Consider the following 20,313-nt stretch of genomic DNA (forward strand, 5'->3'; position numbering starts at 1 on the left):
AGATACTATGAAAAAAATACACCTGAGAAATAGAAATAGAGAAAGTGTTAAGAACCTAATATTCTTTTATTGTAATTTCACTTACATTATATATTTGATGTATTTTCTTTAACAATAGGTTTACAAAATAACAGACTGAACAATACTTTCTCAAAATAGTAAACTAATTGAATACTGAGGAAATAAATAACTTATTTTCTAGCAGATTTCTAGCAGAACACCAAAGGGCAAAATAGTCTACGCTTTCACATTTGACCAACCATGCCATTCATTTTTTCGAGCATACTCAAGGTTCTGTACAATAAAGGACAAATCAGCAGGCACACACACACATACAGCCTCAAAGAGCAGCCTGTTTTTGTTGTGCATCTATAACAGCAAAAACAAAAAATAGCTTGTGTTTAGTTACATGCGTATTCATTTCCATACAACGGGGGCAGGGCAGAGTGTAAAAGGGGGGTCCGTCTACTGTATCTATCGGTCTCCGCTAGGGATCCTGACGCTGCAGCTCCACAACAATGTACATTCCCCTTGCATAGATTCTAGTGTTGTGGAATAAACTTGACTCATTCCCCCGTTAATTCCTTAAAGCCGATCAAAGTGGAATGGTTGGAAGTTGGAGCAGCTGTCAGATGTTGAAGACCCTCGGCCCGCTTTGAAAGACGGCAGAAGAGTTCGGAGGGAATTTGGTCCTCACCAGATGTTCCTGAGACAAGGCAGAAAGAGGGAGAGAGAGAGGAGAGAGAGACATGCAGGTATAACGGCAGCTTTAAAGGTGATCAGGGAGATTAAACCCGAGAGGGCAGCAGCTGTGGTGCTCACACTGGACCCGTGAAACGAGAGGAGACTGGTTGTGTCTGTGCCGTCAAGAAGCATCAGCTCTGCTGTCAGAGAGCCAGCAGCCTGGACTGTGTTGCTATTTCCTGCTTGGTTCTGCTGATGGAGGCTGTTCTCAAAGCCTGACCAGAATCTACGGCTGTGGCGGATAATACAAAAAGAAGTCGCAGAGATCATATTCATTGTTGCAATGATTGGATCGGTCAATGCACATCCTTCAGCGGGGCAGCTGTCATCAGACACGCTGGAGCGCTGGACTTTGGAGAGATTGACGACTTGCTGTCCCAGCACGACTTGATTGTGACTACACGGGGCAGTGGGTGGCAGGGATGGCAGTTCATGTTAGTGTGTGAGTGAATTCACCTCCCCCCCCCCCCCCCTCTCTCCCTCACTCGCTCACTCTGGCTTTTCTGCTCTGAGAGCCAGGTCGGCCTCTCTCCTAAATTAGATTGGTGCCAAAGAAGACTGCAACCCGGTGCAACATCGCACTTGAACAGATAATCCATCAAATGCTGCTCACTAACCCCTCCCCGACTTCTCCCCCTCTCCCCCCCTCATTCTCTATAACCTATCTATCACAAGCTTCCTCTCTCCTCATCTTTCCCCGTAGATTTATCTCTTTTCCCCCAACCTTCTTTTGCCTTTCCCCTCCTCTTAATACAATCCTCTCCTCCCTGCCAAAGTCCTGCCAACTTGGCACGGGGCTCACCCTCTATAGTTCTGAACAGCGTGGGAAAAAAGAATAATCGGGGGCCCTAAATGGAGAGAGAAAAGGGAGTTACAGGATTTGTGAATTTCAGGCTGCATTGTCTCTGCAGACTTTCTATCCTCTTTATACAGTTTAAGGGCATTGTGAGCAGCATTTCATGTTACTGCCATGTGAAAACACAGCACTGTTTGTTTGTATTCAGAAATTGAACAGGACTGCCTGTGTGCTGAGTAAAATCTTAAACCTCTTCGCTGACTTTGCAAAAAACAAGAATTTGTCTAAATGGGTTTTGCCTTGCTCGTCCCTGATACACAAACACCTGCTTGTACAGTCCATCCTTGCAAGTGTGTGTGTGCATGTGTGTATGCAGTTGCCAGGCCTGATTCCGAACGCACAAACAACTGTGCTGAGAGTTCACGGCTGCACTCATTGGTTAAGGTTTTTAGGTTAAACGCAGGTTAATTCTCTCGTCTGACAGCCCACAACAACCTCTCGCTGAAACGTTTTAAGTTAGGTTTGCAAGTTCAGTGAGTTCAAGAAAACACGTCTCTCATCATTAAAAGCATTAGCGTGTCCTAATCGTTCGATTATTTGCTGCGTGGCATGACATTAGAGACCGCTTTCCTCTGTTGAGATGGATTTTGAGCAATAATGAGAATTTTACGGCTGCTCAATTCCTTTATCGTCAAGAGCAGATTAACTCTGATTTCCGTAGCTTATTCGGGACTTAAATGTTTTAATTATAGGAAACGGGTGTTCTGTTGTGTTCTCCGCTAAAGGAGGAAAGCCTCGCCTGCAGGTGAAGACACAGTTTAGTGCAGTCTTGTATTTTCCAGGATGGTATCACGAAGTGCCACTAAAAGACGAATACCAGCAGAGCGCCATGACCCAGTAATGCAAACTGGAGTGGGATGTGTTTATGCTTGGTCAGACACCTCTGCTGGGGGCTGGTGATCGCAGTGAGTCGGCAGTGAGTGGGCCCTCAGTGACCGCGGTGGATGATCTAAGCTCAATTTAAATTGCTGCCAGGCTGGTTTGTGTTGCTCTAGCAGATTGTGGTAGAGCTGATGAAACAGCATGAAAACTGCGTGCGTATGCGTGTGTGTTTATGTATATAATACCTAGTGCCGACTGTAGTGCTCAGTCCCACAGCCGAACATACTGCCAGCGGCACATCACTTCTTAATGTGCCGTAAACTCTCACTCCAACTGGGCCAGGGGTTATTAATAGTCTGTGTCCCGCAATTGACATCTCTCACTTCGACCGTCCATCACCACCGCACAGGATATTGAGGGATATTGCGGCTTAATTGAGCATTGATTTTAACGAAAATTCTGCAAATAATTATTTTAAATCTGCTAAACCCCTGAAGGTGCAGGACTGCAGACAAAACTCAAGAAGGATTTTAGTAATAAATTGAAGTCTCCCTTCTGGAAGAAAAACTTGACACAACACCAAAATTAAAACTCATTTTTTTATTGTTTGTGTGTAAATTGTTGTCAACATGAGTGAAAACCATGTCAGTCTAAACTTCTTATGAGCAAAAGCAAAACAGCCATGCTGTAGAAGTGAGATCATTTGCTCAGCCCATGGAGTAGCACTCATTAGAGGTAGGAGATGGTTTCCACTGGCTGTTGATTCTGTACCTTGCCAAAATAAAATTCTGCTGGGAAAATAATCCAACATTTATTTATTAACCTAAATGTATAGTCACAATTGGCAAATACGGAGTCTACAAAATACTGGAAACTGCCTATAAAATATCCACTAAAGTAGACTGTGAATGTTACCCAGGTTCCTAAAAAACCCAATATTGAGGTATTCAGTGCAACCCCTTTCCCATCTTTCCAGATCCATTTCAGGATGAGATGTATTGCTTCACAGCGTGCAAACAGACCAGCGAGCCTGACCCGGCCCAGCCCAGACCGGCCCCGGCTATCCACAGATGTGGGCGGGGAAGAGGGATGGAGGAGATTAATTTTGCCATGTTGAAATAACGTGTTAACGTTCCCTATCTTCCAAAAACAGCTAATGCCTTAACCTTATTGATTACCGATGTTCATATGTAAACCATTTTCAGTAGTATGCGCTGTTTCAATAAATTGTAAATATTTGAATGGCCATAATAATGACCAAAGGGGGAATTGTTGTGGAAATGTATCATGTTGTTCTTTTAGGTGTAACTTGTATCACTTAACCCTGGTGTGCATGACGGTGCCATCCAAACTCATCCTGACCTCACAAACTAACCCTTTCCCATGAAAACAGCAGCAACTAACAAGTCCTGGGACCTTGGTACCTCGATGCCGTCAGAATAAGGAGGATGTCTTCGGGGGGGGGGGGGGGGGGGGGCGCGAGATAACGTGCAGTTGCAAGGCATATAATGCTCTGTTAAACCTTTGACTCCTTAGACCTCCGAACCAACCGTGGTAAAGGAGCTCTCTCCATTCAGCTGAATTATTCGAAGTGTCCGTTCAATAAAAATACCTATACATTTGAGCGCTTTCTCATCACGTTTATTTCTCACAGGGAACCACAAGCAACAGCACCAATAGGGAGGAAGAAAGGGGGACGTTTCCTCCTCACCCAGTTTATTTTACGATGATCTAGAACAACTTGAATGAACTGATGAGTTTTCAGCTTCCTGTTTTAATAAGTTATGCTTCCATCAGCCATCTGATTATTTCTGTCTCATTATATCAAAGAGCACACATTTTCCCTGTATCATGTCTTTATTAACATAATTTATTTGTAATTATATTTTAGGTGTGACTTTGCATTGCTTTCTATTAAGGTATTGTCTCTAGGCTGGAAAAAAAAACATTGTATCTTCAAAATATAAACTCCCAATACAGATTAAGATTGTTTGCATAATTAATTAAATATGTGTTAGATTTCTGTCACAAAAAATTTTAGAATAAAATACCAAGTATGGTTTATTTTTAGACAGATATCAATACATTTAACTCCAGGTTTGTTAGTTTTTCTGACCACAGTTGTAAGAATTGCCCATTTACGTGTTTTGTTCTCATCAAGCCTGCTCTATTAAGGTCAACATAATGAGTGTAGCACCAGCTGAGTGTTACCTAACACAGTACATGGCCTGTTTTAAACAGCTGGCTCACTTTGAAGCTGCTTAGGGACAGAATGCTGTATCACTTTTCCAAAACAGGCCAACAGCAACAGACAACCAGGGAGATAAGACACGATTACTTTCTGGAGAAGCATGCTTCAATATAAACCTGTAGCTCCTCCAATGAGCTCTTTGAACCTACAGCTGTTTTAGTAATGCACTTTATGCCGCTGCAGCAGAAGGATTGACAGATTTTGCTCTAATATATTGAAGAAAATGCACCATCTTAACAACACTTCTGTCTTTGCCTACCTCTCCCTTGATTGTTCGACTGAACTCGGTCATCTCAGGCGGGACGCTCGGCTGGAGGCTGGAGGGGATGGGTGACCTGCCAGCTTGCATAGCAGTGGGGGTGGGCTGGGGGACAGCAGCAGGTTGTATGTTGGAGGCAGCTGATGTGATATCGTTTTCCCCCTGATGCAGTCCTATGGATCTGTGGCCCTGCCCACTGTAGGCAGCCTGATAGCTGGTCTCGCACAGGACATGGGTGGCCTCTGTCCCTGGGCTGGAGTATTGAGCTGGAGTATTTTTCCTCGCACTTTTGGCTGGTCTCACCCCCGTCAATGGCCTGTACTCTTGCCTGGAGGAAGAGTGATGCATCAGATGGCTGATAGACACATGTTTGTTGCACTGAGGCTCTAAGTGGGACTTAAAAGGGCATTTTACTGAGAAGATCACATGAAAAGATCAATTTACTTGTCATGGGGAGTGCTTAGCTTGTGAATAAAGTTGTCTTAATCTGAAACGCTGGGGGAGCTTCATAAAGTCTGGAAGATGCTATCAATTTGCATAGTGCAAAGTGTAGGATCCAGTGTCGCAAGATTATTAACATAAATATATATTGATATACATATATGACATCATTCTTTGGTTGCACTGCTTGTATTTTGAACATACATGATTGCAAGAATACTAGACTTTGCTTATTTCTAAAGGGTCATAAGCCAAAAAGGTTGTGAATCACTGCTCTAAAACTTCCTGTCCAACCTAAAATAAAAAAATCTAACATTCATACTTTAGCTCAGTTTTGAATATAAAATGTACAAAGATAATTATTGATGACCCATGTTTCCATGCAGGCTTGCTGGGTCGACCCTGAATTCCAATGCATTATTAAAACACATCTAATTAAGCATCAAAGCGGCCATCAGCATTCTATCGCCAGCCAGCAGTGAACAGCGACAGGTGCTGAAACAAGCGGAGGAGGACATGCCCTACCTGTATGAGCTGGTTCTGCTCTCCTCCATCACCTGCTGATCTCCCCACCTCTGCCCCCTACCCCGCTCCTCTCTGTCCCCTGGGTGTGCCTGGCTGTGGTAACTGTTCCCCGGGCTGTCCGAAACACCGGCTGCCCTGCTGCCCCCGTTACTAATCCAAGGGAAATTATCCTTCCTGGGAATGGGCCAGGGTTTGAAATCCTGTTTGTACTGGGTAACACTTGGGAAAGGCACTTCGGGAGGGTGGTAATCCTCCCGGGGCTTGTAACTGGGCTCCTTTCGTGCCCTGAAAGACCCTCGGGTCCCCGGAGGAGGAGCGCCGGCGGCACGCTGGTCCGGGGTCGAGTAGTTATTCCCGGGTGCGCGCTCCGAGGCGGAGACCTGTTTGGTGACGGATCGCACCTCCTGCTCGATGTCCGAGTAGTTCTGGATGGTGAGCGGGACAGAGAGGTCCGATTTGTCGAACTGGTTCCAGAAACGAGCCAGGCAGCACACTCTGCTGATGCACGGCCAAGCCATAGCTCCTCTTAACTGCTTTAACTTGTGGAGAAGAGAAGAAGAAAATCAAACAGAAAGAAGAAAAAACGAAGAGAAAAGGGCAACAGATCAAAGGTTACATTCAGACAGGGGGTCGCCCTCCCTCCGCGTCCGTTCGTGGGAAGATGAGAAAATACAGTGTCCAAGAGTCCATGTCAGCAGGAGTGCCAGCAGAGATGAGTCGGTCTGTCGGAGACCGTCGATGAATATTTCTCTCACGTGGTCTGTAGTGCCTCCACGATGCAGAGGAATCTGTAGCACATTATTCTCCGCATCAGCCGGATCCAGAGTGAAAACCCCCTAAAGAAACCGTACTAGTTGTCTCCTCCAGACACTTGTGCAATAAAAGTCTTGAACCGGAGCAGTTTTATGGCTTCTCCACTTTCCATCGGCGATATTACTGTATATACTTTTACTTTTTGCCAGCACGAGGGTTACATAATTATGATGCAGCGTCAAACCCACTGTTCGGGTTGGCAGAGCAGGCAAAGATTCAACTTACTCATCAAACCTGATGACCCCATTATGGAGAGTGCGTGGTGAATATCTTTGTTTCTCAGGTTACTCTTTGACACGATCAACCTGTGTCCTTTCCATTGAGGTCACGGGGTTCAAGACAAAATAACACAGCTTCAATTTAGTATATATTTTATTTTCTGCTAAAAAAGTATCCCATGTAATTGCTTGCTTCAAAATGAGACTGGATGTGAATCAAACAGCAGTGCAATGTTCACATAGTGCAGATATTTGAATAAACAGTACATTATCATGAAGGAGAAAAACAATAGACCCAAAGAAAAAAATCAGATGTGAATAATATGAAAGATGGTTACGCTTGAATGAATCACAAATATGTTGTTGATGTTATTACCAACACTTGTGCTTTTCTTACAAGTCAAAATGTCTGGTGTAACAAGTTTACATTATTCCCATCTGGGGCTCTGGGAGGGCTAAGGGCCCATCGTGACGTTCCCCTATTAGCTATTGCAAGTTATTACACCGCCCCCCATGAGGAATCAGTTTCCTCAAGTGGGTTGCTATACTCATTTTAGGACATATTATACTTTAGTATTGAAGGATGAAGTAGTTCAACTTTAGTGTGTGTGTCCTTTGGCTCCAGAGAGTTCCCTGAAAGTAAACATACGGTGGCAGGTTGTTCAAATGGATTGTTTTTAAAGAAATTAAAGGGAATTTCCTAATTTGTTGTTTAAAAAACCCAGCATGCCTTTCTTTAAAAACATAACAATGTAGTCTGCCTTTCACATGGCATTAAAAGTGGATGAAGAGGCTCAGAAGTGCCATGATTCTTCTGAGAAAAATATTTGGCAATAAAAGACAGAAGCCCTAAAAAACTGCAGACAAGAAAGAGCTCACTGGCCAAGTTTATGTCGATAATTACAATTCAGTGAGTGTGAAATGAAGGGATGTGCATTACGTTGACAGGATGTCACTTGATGCACTGAAGGCATAAGAACTCTGTGAGCTTCAGAGGAGGAACAAGACAAGCCTCTCAGGGAGGCAGCACAGAGACGAGCATCTCTTCATCTTCAGCATTTTACTTTCAGTGATAGATTGCATATAGGTGTTGTATTGTGATTGTCAAAGTGAGCCAAAAATATAAGATAATAAAGATTACAAAAAAATAGAATGAGTAGGTTAGGCTATCATTTCATTTCTTATAGCACTAATGATTATTATCCAGTACACAGTGAAGCAAATAAATAAAAAACAGAATAAGCTGTGTTATACTTCCACCTGCAGGGGAATATGTGACATTACTCTGATGGAATTTTGTATTTTTAATGTAGATGAACTATGAGTAGATGTATTAATTTCTCTTACAGCTTATGTATAAAAAAAATAGAAATGCAAAAAGTATTCAGACCTTAAGTACAATGATCAATTAAAACAAAAAATAGATTGAAAATTAGATTGAAAAGTCCTATACTTTGCTTATCTAAAAGTACAACAGTATTAACAGCTACATGTATTTAAAGTAAAATAATAAATATGCAGAAAATGGACCCTATATATTAATATAAATAAGATTAAGAGATTGTTATTACCGATACATAAATGCAAAAGAAACAGTTGGTCAGTTGTTGCAGTTGGTCATTTGCAGATTTTTATTACCATACAAATTATTTTAGTCCATGGGTTCCTAACCCCTTCCAAAGGGTAGCTGGCTAAGTTTGAGGACTCATGTGATTCATTGGAAAAAACGTCATTTAAGTCAACACTGAGTCCATCATGTGTTTGAATTGGCTTGGTATCATCTGGCCTCAGGGGAATATTGTGTAATAAAGTAAAACAAACAAACAGACAAACAAACAAAAACTAAATGTCACATGATATCATTCCTGTGACATCATGTGGGGTGTTTGGTCAGCAATAAACAGGAAGTTGACCCTAAAATGCAAGAAGTAAGATAAATGCCCTGCTTGTTTATAAAGGTAAACAATTTGAATGACTAACACATTGTAGATATATATTATATACAAGCATATATGATGTAATAACGAACCAAAAGGAACATATACTTTTCCCCCTGATTGGGACATTTTCATGAGACAGCATGTGTCAGGTGCATTGGGACCATGCTATACGGCTATTAAAAATGAAGAGTAGCACTAATACAAGCTGATAAACACCTCACATCTGTGAACACACCACTGGATGCATATACAACGTGTATAGATAACATACTACCAGCCAGTTGTTGTTCTATATGTTTGGTGAACAAGACGTGGTATCATAATAAGGAGTGCGGTTGCTCGTGATCACTTTGTAGTCCATCATTTAAACCCTCTCCCCGAGTAATGTAACCCCGGCCTTTGGGCACGAACGCGTTAAATCATAACGCCCCGCCTTCTCTGAATCATTCACTCACAGCAACAAGGAAATAAGTCTCTCTTCAAACTAATAATTCCTCCGACTCCCTCCAGTTTCTCCTCATGATGCATTCGTGCAGTTCTCCGGAGGACCCGCGCTGCCTGGGGGCACTCTCGCTGTAACGCGGCCCGGCGACAACACGTGGCTGGACTCACCGTCACGAGCCGCAGCACGGAGACATCGCGCAGCCCGGGGGGGGCGGGGGGGGGGGACGTAAGTAGCCAAATCAAGAAGAAGGCGCTCAAAGCCCATTCTGTGTGGCCTGTAACTGTCTGACTTTTAGTTTTGTTCAAGTTTGAACTAGCAGCGTCACCGGAGCTGGGCAGTGGAGCGACAGTAGCCCTTCCTCCGGGTCCTCCTGCTCCTCCGGGTCCCCCGGTCCTCCTGCTCCTCTTACCTCACTCTGCTTGTGTTTACGTCTGCTCGTCGCGCCCACTCTCGGTTTAGACACAATTGCCATATCGGCCTGTGTGGAATAATTAAATACCCCAATCATAAGCAGCAGTGACGCGAGGCTATTCCGTTCAGAATCAGATCCAGGGCCGTAGCCTACATAGGTTGAACTGGGGCCCCCGTAATATGGCACGTGACGTCACGTCACATTGTGTCACTGAACTTTTTTTTATTTTTTTTACTAAAATACACTTGCCACAACTTATTTAGAAAAATAAAATACATAGTGTATTCTTTTCTTATTTTGCCACCGACCACTCTTAACTTACACGTAGATGCCACAAACGTCATATGAAATAAAATGCATTAAGTAAAGTTGTCATTCACGATGGCTGCGTCCTTCCCATTTATATCCCATTCCTCCACGTTCAGTTTTCAGAAAATCTGCCACGTTGCTGCCTGTTGGGATCTCGTGCTGTGGTGTCGTGATGTGGTGGGACGTCATTGTAACATTCGACTCTGAGGTCTTGTCATCTAACTTTGCACGCCAGGGCGTCTCTCTCTGCAGGGCGGGGCAAACTTTTGACACGTTTCATCGCCTTTTAGTAAACCCCGGGCACTACGCCGCTACATCCATCACGTGTCTGCAGTAATGATTCTGGATCACGGTTTGGCCACAGGACTTGATCGTAATGTGAATACATAGGTTCCCGGATCAAAGCTATTCAAATAAATGTACAGCCAACATGTAAACACTTCACTGCCCTTGTTGAAATGGATACAAGATTTATGTTTTTTGTTACATTTTACACGTCACAGAGAATATGGACCACCTGCCAGATGACAACTCCAGATACAAAGACATTGACTATTGGGATGAAAGATACAAGACGGAGCAGTGTTTTGACTGGCTGGGCAGCTTCTCCAAATTCCAGCATCTTCTGGAAAAACACGTCCACAAAGAAGACTCTATTCTGATACTAGGTTAGTAGTTTTATCTTATTCTGATTGTACGAGACACAAAGCATCTCTCTCCTGGTAAATTAGAGGTCCCCCAGTTCGACTCAAACTGGGGACTCAACCCTCTCTGTGCCTGTCACCAATTTGTCACGAGTGTCAGCTTCCATCATCATGGTTGTCAATGCTGTCATTAGCATCTATTTTTGTATATAATTGTCCTTATAGTCGGTGTGCTAGAACTAGCCTGTTAGTAATTTAGATATGTGACACCTTGAAGTGCTCTTCACTCTTCAAAATTCAATCTCAACTAGAGCCGAGTATTTGTCTGATAATGTTTAATGCTGTTGCCAATATAAAATGAGTATTGGTTCACACATTCGTTGTTCGATACCTCATCTGTGACATGAAAACACGAGAAACCTTTAAAATGCGGTCTAACACAAGCAGCCGTGCAAACATCTGAAAGAAGCTTAAATGAATGCCTGATCAGGCATTGGACGACAACTTTCGGTGCGTGATAGTTTTTGGTAGTCTGCACTATCATTCCAGTCTGTCCCCCAAAAATAGTGAAGTTAAATGCTCTTTATCTTAGAGACATTTTAGACTGGATTCTGGTGGCTTTACTGAAAAATCCTGTTGAGTTTTTATTTCCGTTACAAAGTCACACAAAATATTGATTTTATTCTCTCTGTGAACGAGATAGAGGAGTTGAGTCTTACATCACTTTTGAGAAGCAATATAATATACAGTATAAGTTGGATCCCCTGGGCTTTGGAGTGAAATCTCCAAATGTGTCCACAAGATGTCGCTGTTGCCTTAAACCTTACAGCCTTGTCTCTTGCATCAGCACTATGCAGTACCTGGTTTACATGGCCCCGCTGCTCTGAAACATGCAACACAAACGTTTGAAGCATGAACACGGCGTTGTTGCTGCTGAACATAAGTACACATGCATGTGAACTGGAGATGTGCAAAATATGATGCAATTTGGCTTGAGAGCCAAAGGCTAGTGGAGGCCTTCTCACTCTGTTAGCACACATTATGCCTCTTGATTTGCTATTTATTTCAAGCCAGAGAAAGAAATTGTTATTTGTCTACTAAATTGTTATTTGCCTACTAATGCTGGTAAAGAGTGTGCACCTAGTATGGACCTGTGTATGACAGAGGTTCTTCATTTAATTGTTTTCTCTGCTTAATCGTGATCAATACAAGCGTTTAGTTTTTTCCTGAGGTGAAGCTTTACACTTCGATGTAGTCATCTCTGAAAGCAGGCAATATGTTTCACAATAATAATGCGTTATTTTTTTGGGTTTATCATAGGATGGCTTATGCGCAGATGTGTGTATGCTGAAATGTGAGCTTTGAAGTCTTTTGTTGTAACTGTTATACCTCCACAGAAGCATAGAGGGCTATGGTGGTCTACTTTTTTACGATGTGAGCACTGTTTATGCATGCTCAGTGTCATTTGTTTGTGTGTGTGTGTGTGTGTGTATAAAGAGGAATGGGACTGACGAGACTGTCATAAGTATTTTGCTCGACAAAAGCCTCCCTGTGTTATGCTGCTGTCTAATTCCTGCAACAATACAGTGCCAGTACATTGGTTTCTCATAACTGGAGATCTTTTTTAAAAATCTGGATGATGAGGGTCTGGAGTCCTGCTTGTTTAAGATCTGCATTGTGAAAACATTTCTCTGTGAGAACAATATCTGACAGACAGACACATATAGTATGCAGCCTCACTTTTTCAATGTGCGTCATAGTAGGCACACCTAGCAAAGGGGCTCAGGAACTCTGGAGTCCAATATATATATATATATATATATATATATGATATAATGGCAAAGAAGAGCCATTATATCGCTTGAGAACGCTCATCTTGGGGGCAAATATTTCTCTCTCTCTCTCTCGCTCTCTCTTCTTGCCAAATCAAGGAATGGCACGTGTCTGTCACCAGACGTCTTCAGCAACTTTGATGCTCAGATAAGCGGGTCCATAGGGAAGCCTTCTGAAAGGATGGTTGAGCCCCCCTCATGTGTTGTACAAAACTTCTGAGAAGCGCTTGGCCTTGCACACATTTCCCTGCTATCCTCACTTGTCAAGTCTGTGAATCCGGAGGGACTATTGTCTCGTATAAAGCAACACAATACATTAACGCTATGTCGAGGGGGCCGGGGCATCATTTGGCAGAGAGGAGGAAAGACGTACTGTAAAGGAACACTCGTCTGTGTGTGTGTGTGAAGAGTGGATAAAGGAAAGATGGAAGGTAGGTCAATAACTAATCAGGTTTTGGCCACTCAACTGTTTCAGATGGAGGTCATTTCCATTTAGATAATTTGTACATTGCAGAGAAAAAGATACAAGCGAGGGAGCGCTGCATAGAAGAGGAGAGCCGGAGCCCTTTGCTGCATGCTGATGATCGTTTCAATGTCTTCCTCAGTTTATTCATGTATTTAAAGTTTCAGTCTGTCCTGTTTATCTGACAGGTTGGTGACAGTTTTAATGTCTTCCACAGTTTCATACTTGTAATTTGCTGACACTGTCTCGGCCTTATACTTTACCTTGTTTTCTCCCGACCCCATTTTGTTCTGGAGACTTCCTTATCACACTAATCCTGGTCCCCATATTCTCAGTAACCAATGTCTGCCTTTCTGTATTCTTTCTTTATCGTGAACTCCTTCTCAGCAGTCCTGGCATCTAGACTATAACCACGTTCAATCCCGTCTCTGCATGTCAACATAATTACGATAATCTGAGTTACATCTACATAATGGAAGCCTGCTTGATCAAACAGTGGTGTATTCTCTTCTATTTTATGTTTTGACCAATAGAGATGGGTAATTCTACTGAATTCATTTTGATGGTGACATTAGGATCATAATAGTTTTTTACTTCAAAAAGATATACGTCTGGGGATGTTCGATATCCAGGACACTGCCCCTTTCTTCTTTGTGACAGTCTATATTTCTCCTGTTGTCAACAGATCCCATGCAGTTGCATGTGGTAATATGTTGATAAACTTGGGCATTTTTTTTAACCAATCCCACATACATAATTGTTCTGCTTACTCACTCCTAAATGCTCGAGTGCATCAAAGCTGCAGCAGAAAATAGTCTTTAATAAATAAACTATTTATTTTCTGCTGTTTGAGGTATCCCTTTTTTATATATATATATATATATATAAAAGCACCGTTAGCAAGTATATATATATATATATATATATATATATATATATATATATATACTTGCTAACGGTGCTTTTTTAGTAGATACAGTATTGATCCTCTCGTCCTTCGTGATTAAAAAGGTGGTAAAAGCATCCATAATAGCATATCCTGTTTAGGAGCTCCACTGCCCACTCAGACACCCACTTTACCACAATGACATTAGATCAGTGTTGTTTCTGTCTCAAAATAATGGAGACAGTTGCTTATTTAGAGGGCTGTAACATATCTTGGAATAATGCTAAAGAGAATCAGACCTCAAATGCACATACATATCGATGTGTGATGGCTTATCAATAGGTCTACAGTTATAAAAACTATGTTAAACAAAAAGGCCACTGGCTCGTTCCAGTTTTTAACTCCAACGTTGATAATAATGGAATATTCTTAATAAATCACTTTGTGTGCATCTCACACGGCCCCGTAATGTGACATAACAATGCTCATTACTGTGTGTGTGTGTGTGTGTGTGTGCGTGTGTTGCGTCAAGCCGTTCCTGAACCTCCACCTGACCTGTGTGTCTGTGCAACATTACCGCGCATTAGCGAGGGTCAGCTCTCACCGGTTCCCGCCTGCCACACAGCCACTGCTCCCTCTTTTATGGTTTGCCCCCGGCTGCTGCCAGTGATGTAATGACCCCACGTCTGCCAGTGGTCAGCGCTCATGCCGCGTTCTCCAAGGAGCGGGGTGGTGATGTAATGGCCATGTTCTTCCGGCAGCGAATGGGGTCTGAGATGTGTGTGAGTTGTTCCCCTGGGAGTGTCTTATTTATGTTCTCGACATGTTAACGTCAGGGCATCTGGTCTAGAGTCAGACCAATAGCACCTACCTTTCATGACCACGGGACTACTAAACATAAGTGTTTTTAGCATCAGTGCTGACGTTCCAGCATCCCATTATTTGTGTCTCGAAGTGCATGGTAACATATGAGAGGTCATTCAGGGGAATAACTACTCAAGCTTTCTCAGAACAAATCACATGCAGACACAATGCAATACTCTATACAGTCTGTATTTTAATATTTGTACAACTGATGGCCTCATCTGTAGCTTATGTTATGGGTTGGTAAAGTCCTGGGTTGGCTGCATGGTTAGATTACAGGCTGTGTATTTATGGCTGTTGAAATGATGACTTCCAAATGATGACTTTTGGGCATTTGTTTTATGTCATTGCACGCTATTTTCTAACATTTAATACAAACTATCAGTCAAGAGTATAACCAGCAGACTAATTGATAATAATGTTTTACCTTCTCTAAACTGTCCTGCGTTGCTGCCTCTATTTAGCTCACCCCCTGACATCATTGTCCTGTCACTTTGTGGGTTCCTTCAGCTCCTGTGGGTGACGTACGCAGTGTTAACTGGCAATGGAATAGCAAAAGACCATCAGTGTTCACTCAGCTGTTGAGTAACTATGTATGTCCGAGGGCCTTGACTACAATGACATTATGCCTTTTATAAAGAACATGAGCGCATGCTAACAGCGATGTAAAGACTACCCTCCATCAGCCTCTCTGCCTTTAGCGCGCCACATTTTGGCGCTCATTCCTTCCTTACGCTCATCACCCGTCCTCTTCTCTCCCCATCTCGCCCTGTTATCACCTCCATTGCTCCCTCACTTCCCTCCATTTCATCCTCGCTGTCTCACCTCCTTGTCTTTCCCTCAGCAGCAACGGCCTCACTTATATCTCCCCTGCCCTCCCCTTTGCTTGCTTGTCAGTATTTGGTACCAAAGACGTCCACCTGTGTACCCAGAGTCAGTCCGGCTGTATATATATACGTATATATATAGTTTTAGACGGATATACATATTTGAGATCTGTGGGAGCTGCATCTTTCATAGACTAACTGTTAGTGGGCTATTATGATAGATACACTCTCATTCAGAGAGTGTATCTATCAGCTCTTCTGCTGTTTGATCATGATATATTATGTTGTATTTTGTTCCAATATTCAATGTATTTATTATTATTATTATTATTGTACAAACAGCTATACTGGTGAGTAAAATCCTCCTACCTCATGCTGGAAGATTCTGCAGACCAGACACACTATTTTATCTGTGTGTACTTGTGTGTGTGTGTACTGGGAAGAAGCTAACTCATGTACATATGAGTACACTGCTTGTTGGTAAACCTGTGAAGTACCCGTTGAACTACAGGAACATGTAGGCTGAGCAGGACGATTTTATTTTAGTGTTCACAGGGAGATCTTAGATGACAGTCGTCTCACGTCCCTTTCTTCTGCAGTGTTAGAAATGCAAACGCATGCACATACACACACACACACACACACACACACATGAAAACACACACTGAAACAAAATGCTGATGGGATGGAAAATCACTGGCACCACAGAGAGCAAGGCGTGACAGAGCGAGAGATTTGAAGTCAGGAGTTATGTCTTTGCAGCTGTCAGAAGATCTTGCTGATATCAGATATGCTGTTACTCATGGGAAGTTCGTCCTTCATTTCTGGACTTGAGTTTATACATTTTTCCATATGACCTTTTCCTTTTTTATTACTGGTTTTCTTCTCCTTACTCCTCCATCCATTTTTCCATTTATCCTCCACTCTATTTTCTCCGATCGTCGGTTCCTTCTCCCATGTCTCTCACTCTACGCACAGGAAAGCACATGCATGCACACACCTCCTCCTCGCACTTGGAATAACAGCAGCAGCGAGGCTGTGAGGAACGGGCAGCTTTCAGAGGAATAATAGAACCAGGAGACAGGCCTCGGCCGTTTCACGCTTGCCCTTCCTGGTATTGATTGCAGCGCTTCCTTCCCGTGGCGGCTGGAGGCGGTGCACGTCTGATCAGATAGGCCTGAATCAGCTCCGACCTCCCCTGTCACTGCCCCAGTTTCTGATGCCAGTTGCTGTCCAACTTATTCACGGTGGTGTTCAAGGAATATATTGGTTGTATGTGTTTAGCGGTGGCGTAATTCTGAAGTGATTTCATGATCTCTGATGAGTTAATATGTCTATCCGACTGATGTCGTGTTCTTGCATTGAAGGTACAGAGTAATTTGCATGTCTTGTTCGGCGAATTAATAATGAGCGGCATTGTGAATAAGCAGTTAGTCAGGAACAAGGCAATGCAGAGATGAATGAAGCTGCTCACCAACAATGCAGTAGAGGTTGTTTATTCTGCAGTGTCCTCTGGCCTCAACCAGTAGGAAAACCACACACACACACACACACACACACACACACACTGTCTGTTTTTTATCTAGATGTGCTGAAACATCTGCAGCAGAGGAGGTGTCTGTGTGAATGGACGGTGGGTTGATGAATGAATGACAGAACAAGGAACAGAGGAGGAGGAGGAGGAGGGTGTAGTTCGAAGCAGAGGGATTCTTACCCCCCCCCATCCTCTCTCTCTCCTCCCTACCCTCCTCTTTTCTCAGCTTCCGGATTGGCTGATTGGTTTTCAGGGAGCCCTCACCATGCAGCAGTCAGTAAGTCAGTAAGGGCAACCCTCCCTCCATTCCGCCCTCTCCTCCTCCTCCTCTCCCCTTCCCACCTGACTACTTTTTGCCGCTGTAAGGAGTGGTGCTGTTTATGAATGAGCCTCAGAGCCGCAGAATGTGAATGAAAAATAAGAGAGGGAGTGAACAGATAGGGGTGCATGCTGAATGAAATGCAGCAAAGCAGGCAAGAAAAATGGGGGAAAGAGGCTGAATGAAAATCACAATGGGTGGGAGGGAGTGTAGGAGGGGAGCGGGGAAGATGGTGTGGTGGGCGATAAAATAAGGAGCATATGAATCCTTTTCTAGCTATTATCCTGTCTGTCTGTCTGTCTGTCTGTGTGTGTGTGTGTGTGTGTGCGCATGGTTGTGTGCGTGTGTGTGTGCATGCGTGTGTCTGCGTGTGTGTGTGGTATATATATGGTAATGTTCTCTCTCAATGGTATGCAGATCAGGGAGGTTGCTTGGACCGCTGGCTGCTTTGCCTATGAGCCAATGGGAACCTCCACTACCTAACCAGCGTTCTCACACACACACACACACACACACACACATGCACACTTGCATACACACATATGAACAGCTTTCTCTGCAAGCTGGTGCACCGTGCTTTGAATAATAACGGGGTTACCCGGGCAACCAGGCTAGGATGATCGATGGGCCTGGCCCTGATAAACAGCACAGAGGGTGCTCTGAGTGCTCTTGTGTGTGTGTGCGTGTGTGTGTGTGTGTGTGTGTGTATGTGTGTGTGTTGGAGAGTTTTTGATGTCGCAGTGGGATTTTCTTTGTTCCGGGACAATTACAAGATCTCTTATTATCAAATCTCATCCGACCTGAGATTATATGTGTGTCTGTGTGTGGCTACATAGACTGCACACAGGGACGCTGGCTGAATGTGTGTGTGGACGTGGAGGTTTATTTAATTTTTTTTAAGTTAATCACTCCGTTCTCAGTAACACTGAACGAGTGAGAGAGCTTGTATGGGTGACCACACGCACACACACACACACACACTCTCCTGACACTTAAGGTAATAGTATGGCCATTGGAAGGGGAGAGGCTCAACCTCCCACAGAGTGAAAATGATATAGTTAGCCAATGAGTTGGACTGGCTACTTGATTTCATTAAATGCGCGCTGCATACAATTACGTTTTGTGCTGTTGTTGTGAGGGTAAGCTAGCATGTTGGAAAAAATAAGAGATGTAATAGATATGAGGATATTGAAACAGTTTTTGAGACACGCATATCTGGAATTTAGTTTGTGGCGCTTGCAGCATTACATTTCAAATTTCAACTGTATCATCTCTCTCGAAACAATGTCCCCAATAAGGTGGAATATCCACCACTGTCAGGAGTTTTCAGAGGGACCTTGTAGGCGGTGGAAAGTAATTCCAGTTAAATCTGTTTTTAAAATGTCATTTTCAATACCGAGGGTAACAACATTCCAGTTACCTCTTTTGTATTGGTTTTGGAGGTAGATATCTCTGAGATGGATGTCATCATGGTTCGTACAAAGAGAGGTGAGTTAGAAGATTTGTTTTTTCCGTAATTCGGGTGAACTGAACCTTTTGCCAGTGGTTACAGTCTGACATCCTTTTTGCCCAACCAGAGTCCTCATATAATGGTTGCATTTTAATTGCAGCCCAGCTAGCAGGCCTACAGATGTCTTTGTTAAAGTGTCTGTTGTTGCGCTGGGCTATTGGTGTGTGTGTGTGTGTGTGTGTGTGTGTGTGTGTGTGTGTGTGTGTGTGTGTGTGTGTGTGTGTGTGTCTGTGTATGAACTGAAAGATGCAATCCACTTGCATCCACCAGCAAAATCTAATACACAAGTATTATTAAATTAAATTGCATCTGTACAGTATTTGTGAATGCATTATCTCAATGTAGGGTTTCATTAGCTGTCAGGAAGTAGTCTCTTAGAAATCCAGGGGTTTTATGTTACAAGCACAACGTTCTAACACCGCGGAATATATTGATGATTGGCATTCAAACAGCCTCCTCTGTCTGCACTGCTCACTGCTGCATCACATTACCCTTGCTGACTCCCTCCCCCCTCTCTCACCTCTTCTCTTCTCTTCTCTTTCCTGCCTCCTCATCCCCCCCCCCCCCCCCCCCCCTCTGCAGAGAGGAGGGGGAAGGGCTGCCGAGAGGTGCATCTGCAGCTATAGTCGCCTCTCAAGAGCTTAAGTGTCATCCTGGAGCTCGCTGTGCATTATGTGAACCTCGAAAGAAGGGTCATCAGAGTGTATTCAGAGACACGCTGCTTCTTTTGTCATGATGTCATTGAGGAGGCAAGCTTCCCAAAAAATCACTTCCCTGTGACCTTGTACACTTACGTCTGTGATTACAGCGACAGGCTCTGTCCCACAAAATCAACATATGAGACATTAGGTCAACGACGAGGACTCTGCTGAAAGACGGATGAAGCTTTGAGATAATGGCATAGTGTCCCTGTGCTCATAGAGGGCTTTACTCATGACGAAATGAACGGCGCTTGATAAAATGGACTTTGGAGCACATATGATCCCGCTATTAAGCCACGTGTGACGACGCATTAAATGCTTCGGTAATGTCTGAATGGACTCCGACGCCTCATGCGGTTAGCTGGACCGTGTGGTTGACGGACATCATACAACGCACACTGGTTTGTGTACACATTGCACACCCCTGGACTCACACATGCACAACCCAACACACACACACACATGCATGATTATTCTACGGTTTGCTACACGGTTGTAGAACTCTTCGGATACAGCACCATTGCCTCAAGGTTTTCGGTGCCTGTTTGTGAAAGAAAAGGAGTTTCAGAGCGTTTGGTAAGGGTGCTCGACAGGGACACAGCTAAGCACTGTGTTCTGAGTCTCAGTGGCGTCATTACCCCATCATCACATGGCTCTGAGCAGGGAAAGCCCTGTCGACGCCTGAGTAGCAGCGGTGG

General features: G+C 43.5%; 2 protein-coding genes across 4 annotated transcripts in view; one reads left to right on the plus strand and one right to left on the minus strand.

Moving 5' to 3' along the window:
* Window positions 1–38: 38 nt before the first annotated feature.
* Window positions 39–6,690, minus strand: map6d1 (MAP6 domain containing 1). 2 transcript variants are annotated; one of them, XM_034556092.1, is made up of 3 exons: window positions 5,899–6,690; window positions 4,933–5,260; window positions 39–706 (listed from the first exon to the last, which is right to left on the minus strand). In XM_034556092.1, exons 1-3 carry the CDS (start codon window positions 6,414–6,416, stop codon window positions 629–631), a joined length of 924 nt encoding a protein of 307 aa, XP_034411983.1. In that variant the 5' UTR covers window positions 6,417–6,690; the 3' UTR covers window positions 39–628. The 2 variants fall into 2 exon arrangements, with proteins under 2 accessions (XP_034411983.1, XP_034411982.1); XM_034556091.1 differs by lacking the exon at window positions 39–706 and having other exon boundaries at window positions 4,655–5,260; window positions 5,899–6,633.
* A 2,625-nt stretch (window positions 6,691–9,315) lies between these two features.
* Window positions 9,316–20,313, plus strand: part of ece2a (endothelin converting enzyme 2a) — a 64,990-nt gene continuing 53,992 nt past the window's right edge. For both annotated transcript variants that reach the window (XM_034556403.1, XM_034556402.1), the window contains exons 1-2: window positions 9,316–9,539; window positions 10,539–10,703. In XM_034556403.1, coding sequence (XP_034412294.1) covers window positions 10,544–10,703 — 160 coding nt within the window. In that variant the 5' untranslated portion in view covers window positions 9,316–9,539; window positions 10,539–10,543. The remainder of the gene's footprint in view (window positions 9,540–10,538; window positions 10,704–20,313) is intronic.

This window comes from Cyclopterus lumpus, chromosome 17 (genome assembly GCF_009769545.1).
Source record: "Cyclopterus lumpus isolate fCycLum1 chromosome 17, fCycLum1.pri, whole genome shotgun sequence".
NCBI lineage: Eukaryota > Metazoa > Chordata > Actinopteri > Perciformes > Cyclopteridae > Cyclopterus > Cyclopterus lumpus.

What these genes read in the sequence shown, in the direction of transcription:
- map6d1 (XM_034556091.1), bottom strand. Translation starts at nt 6,416, where the DNA reads ATGGCTTGGCCGTGCATCAGCAGAGTGTGCTGCCTGGCTCGTTTCTGG. An exon ending in AGCAGAACCAGCTCATACAG is followed by an intron (nt 5,261 to 5,898) that starts GTAGGGCATGTC and finishes CTCTTCCTCCAG; the next exon opens with GCAAGAGTACAGGCCATTGA.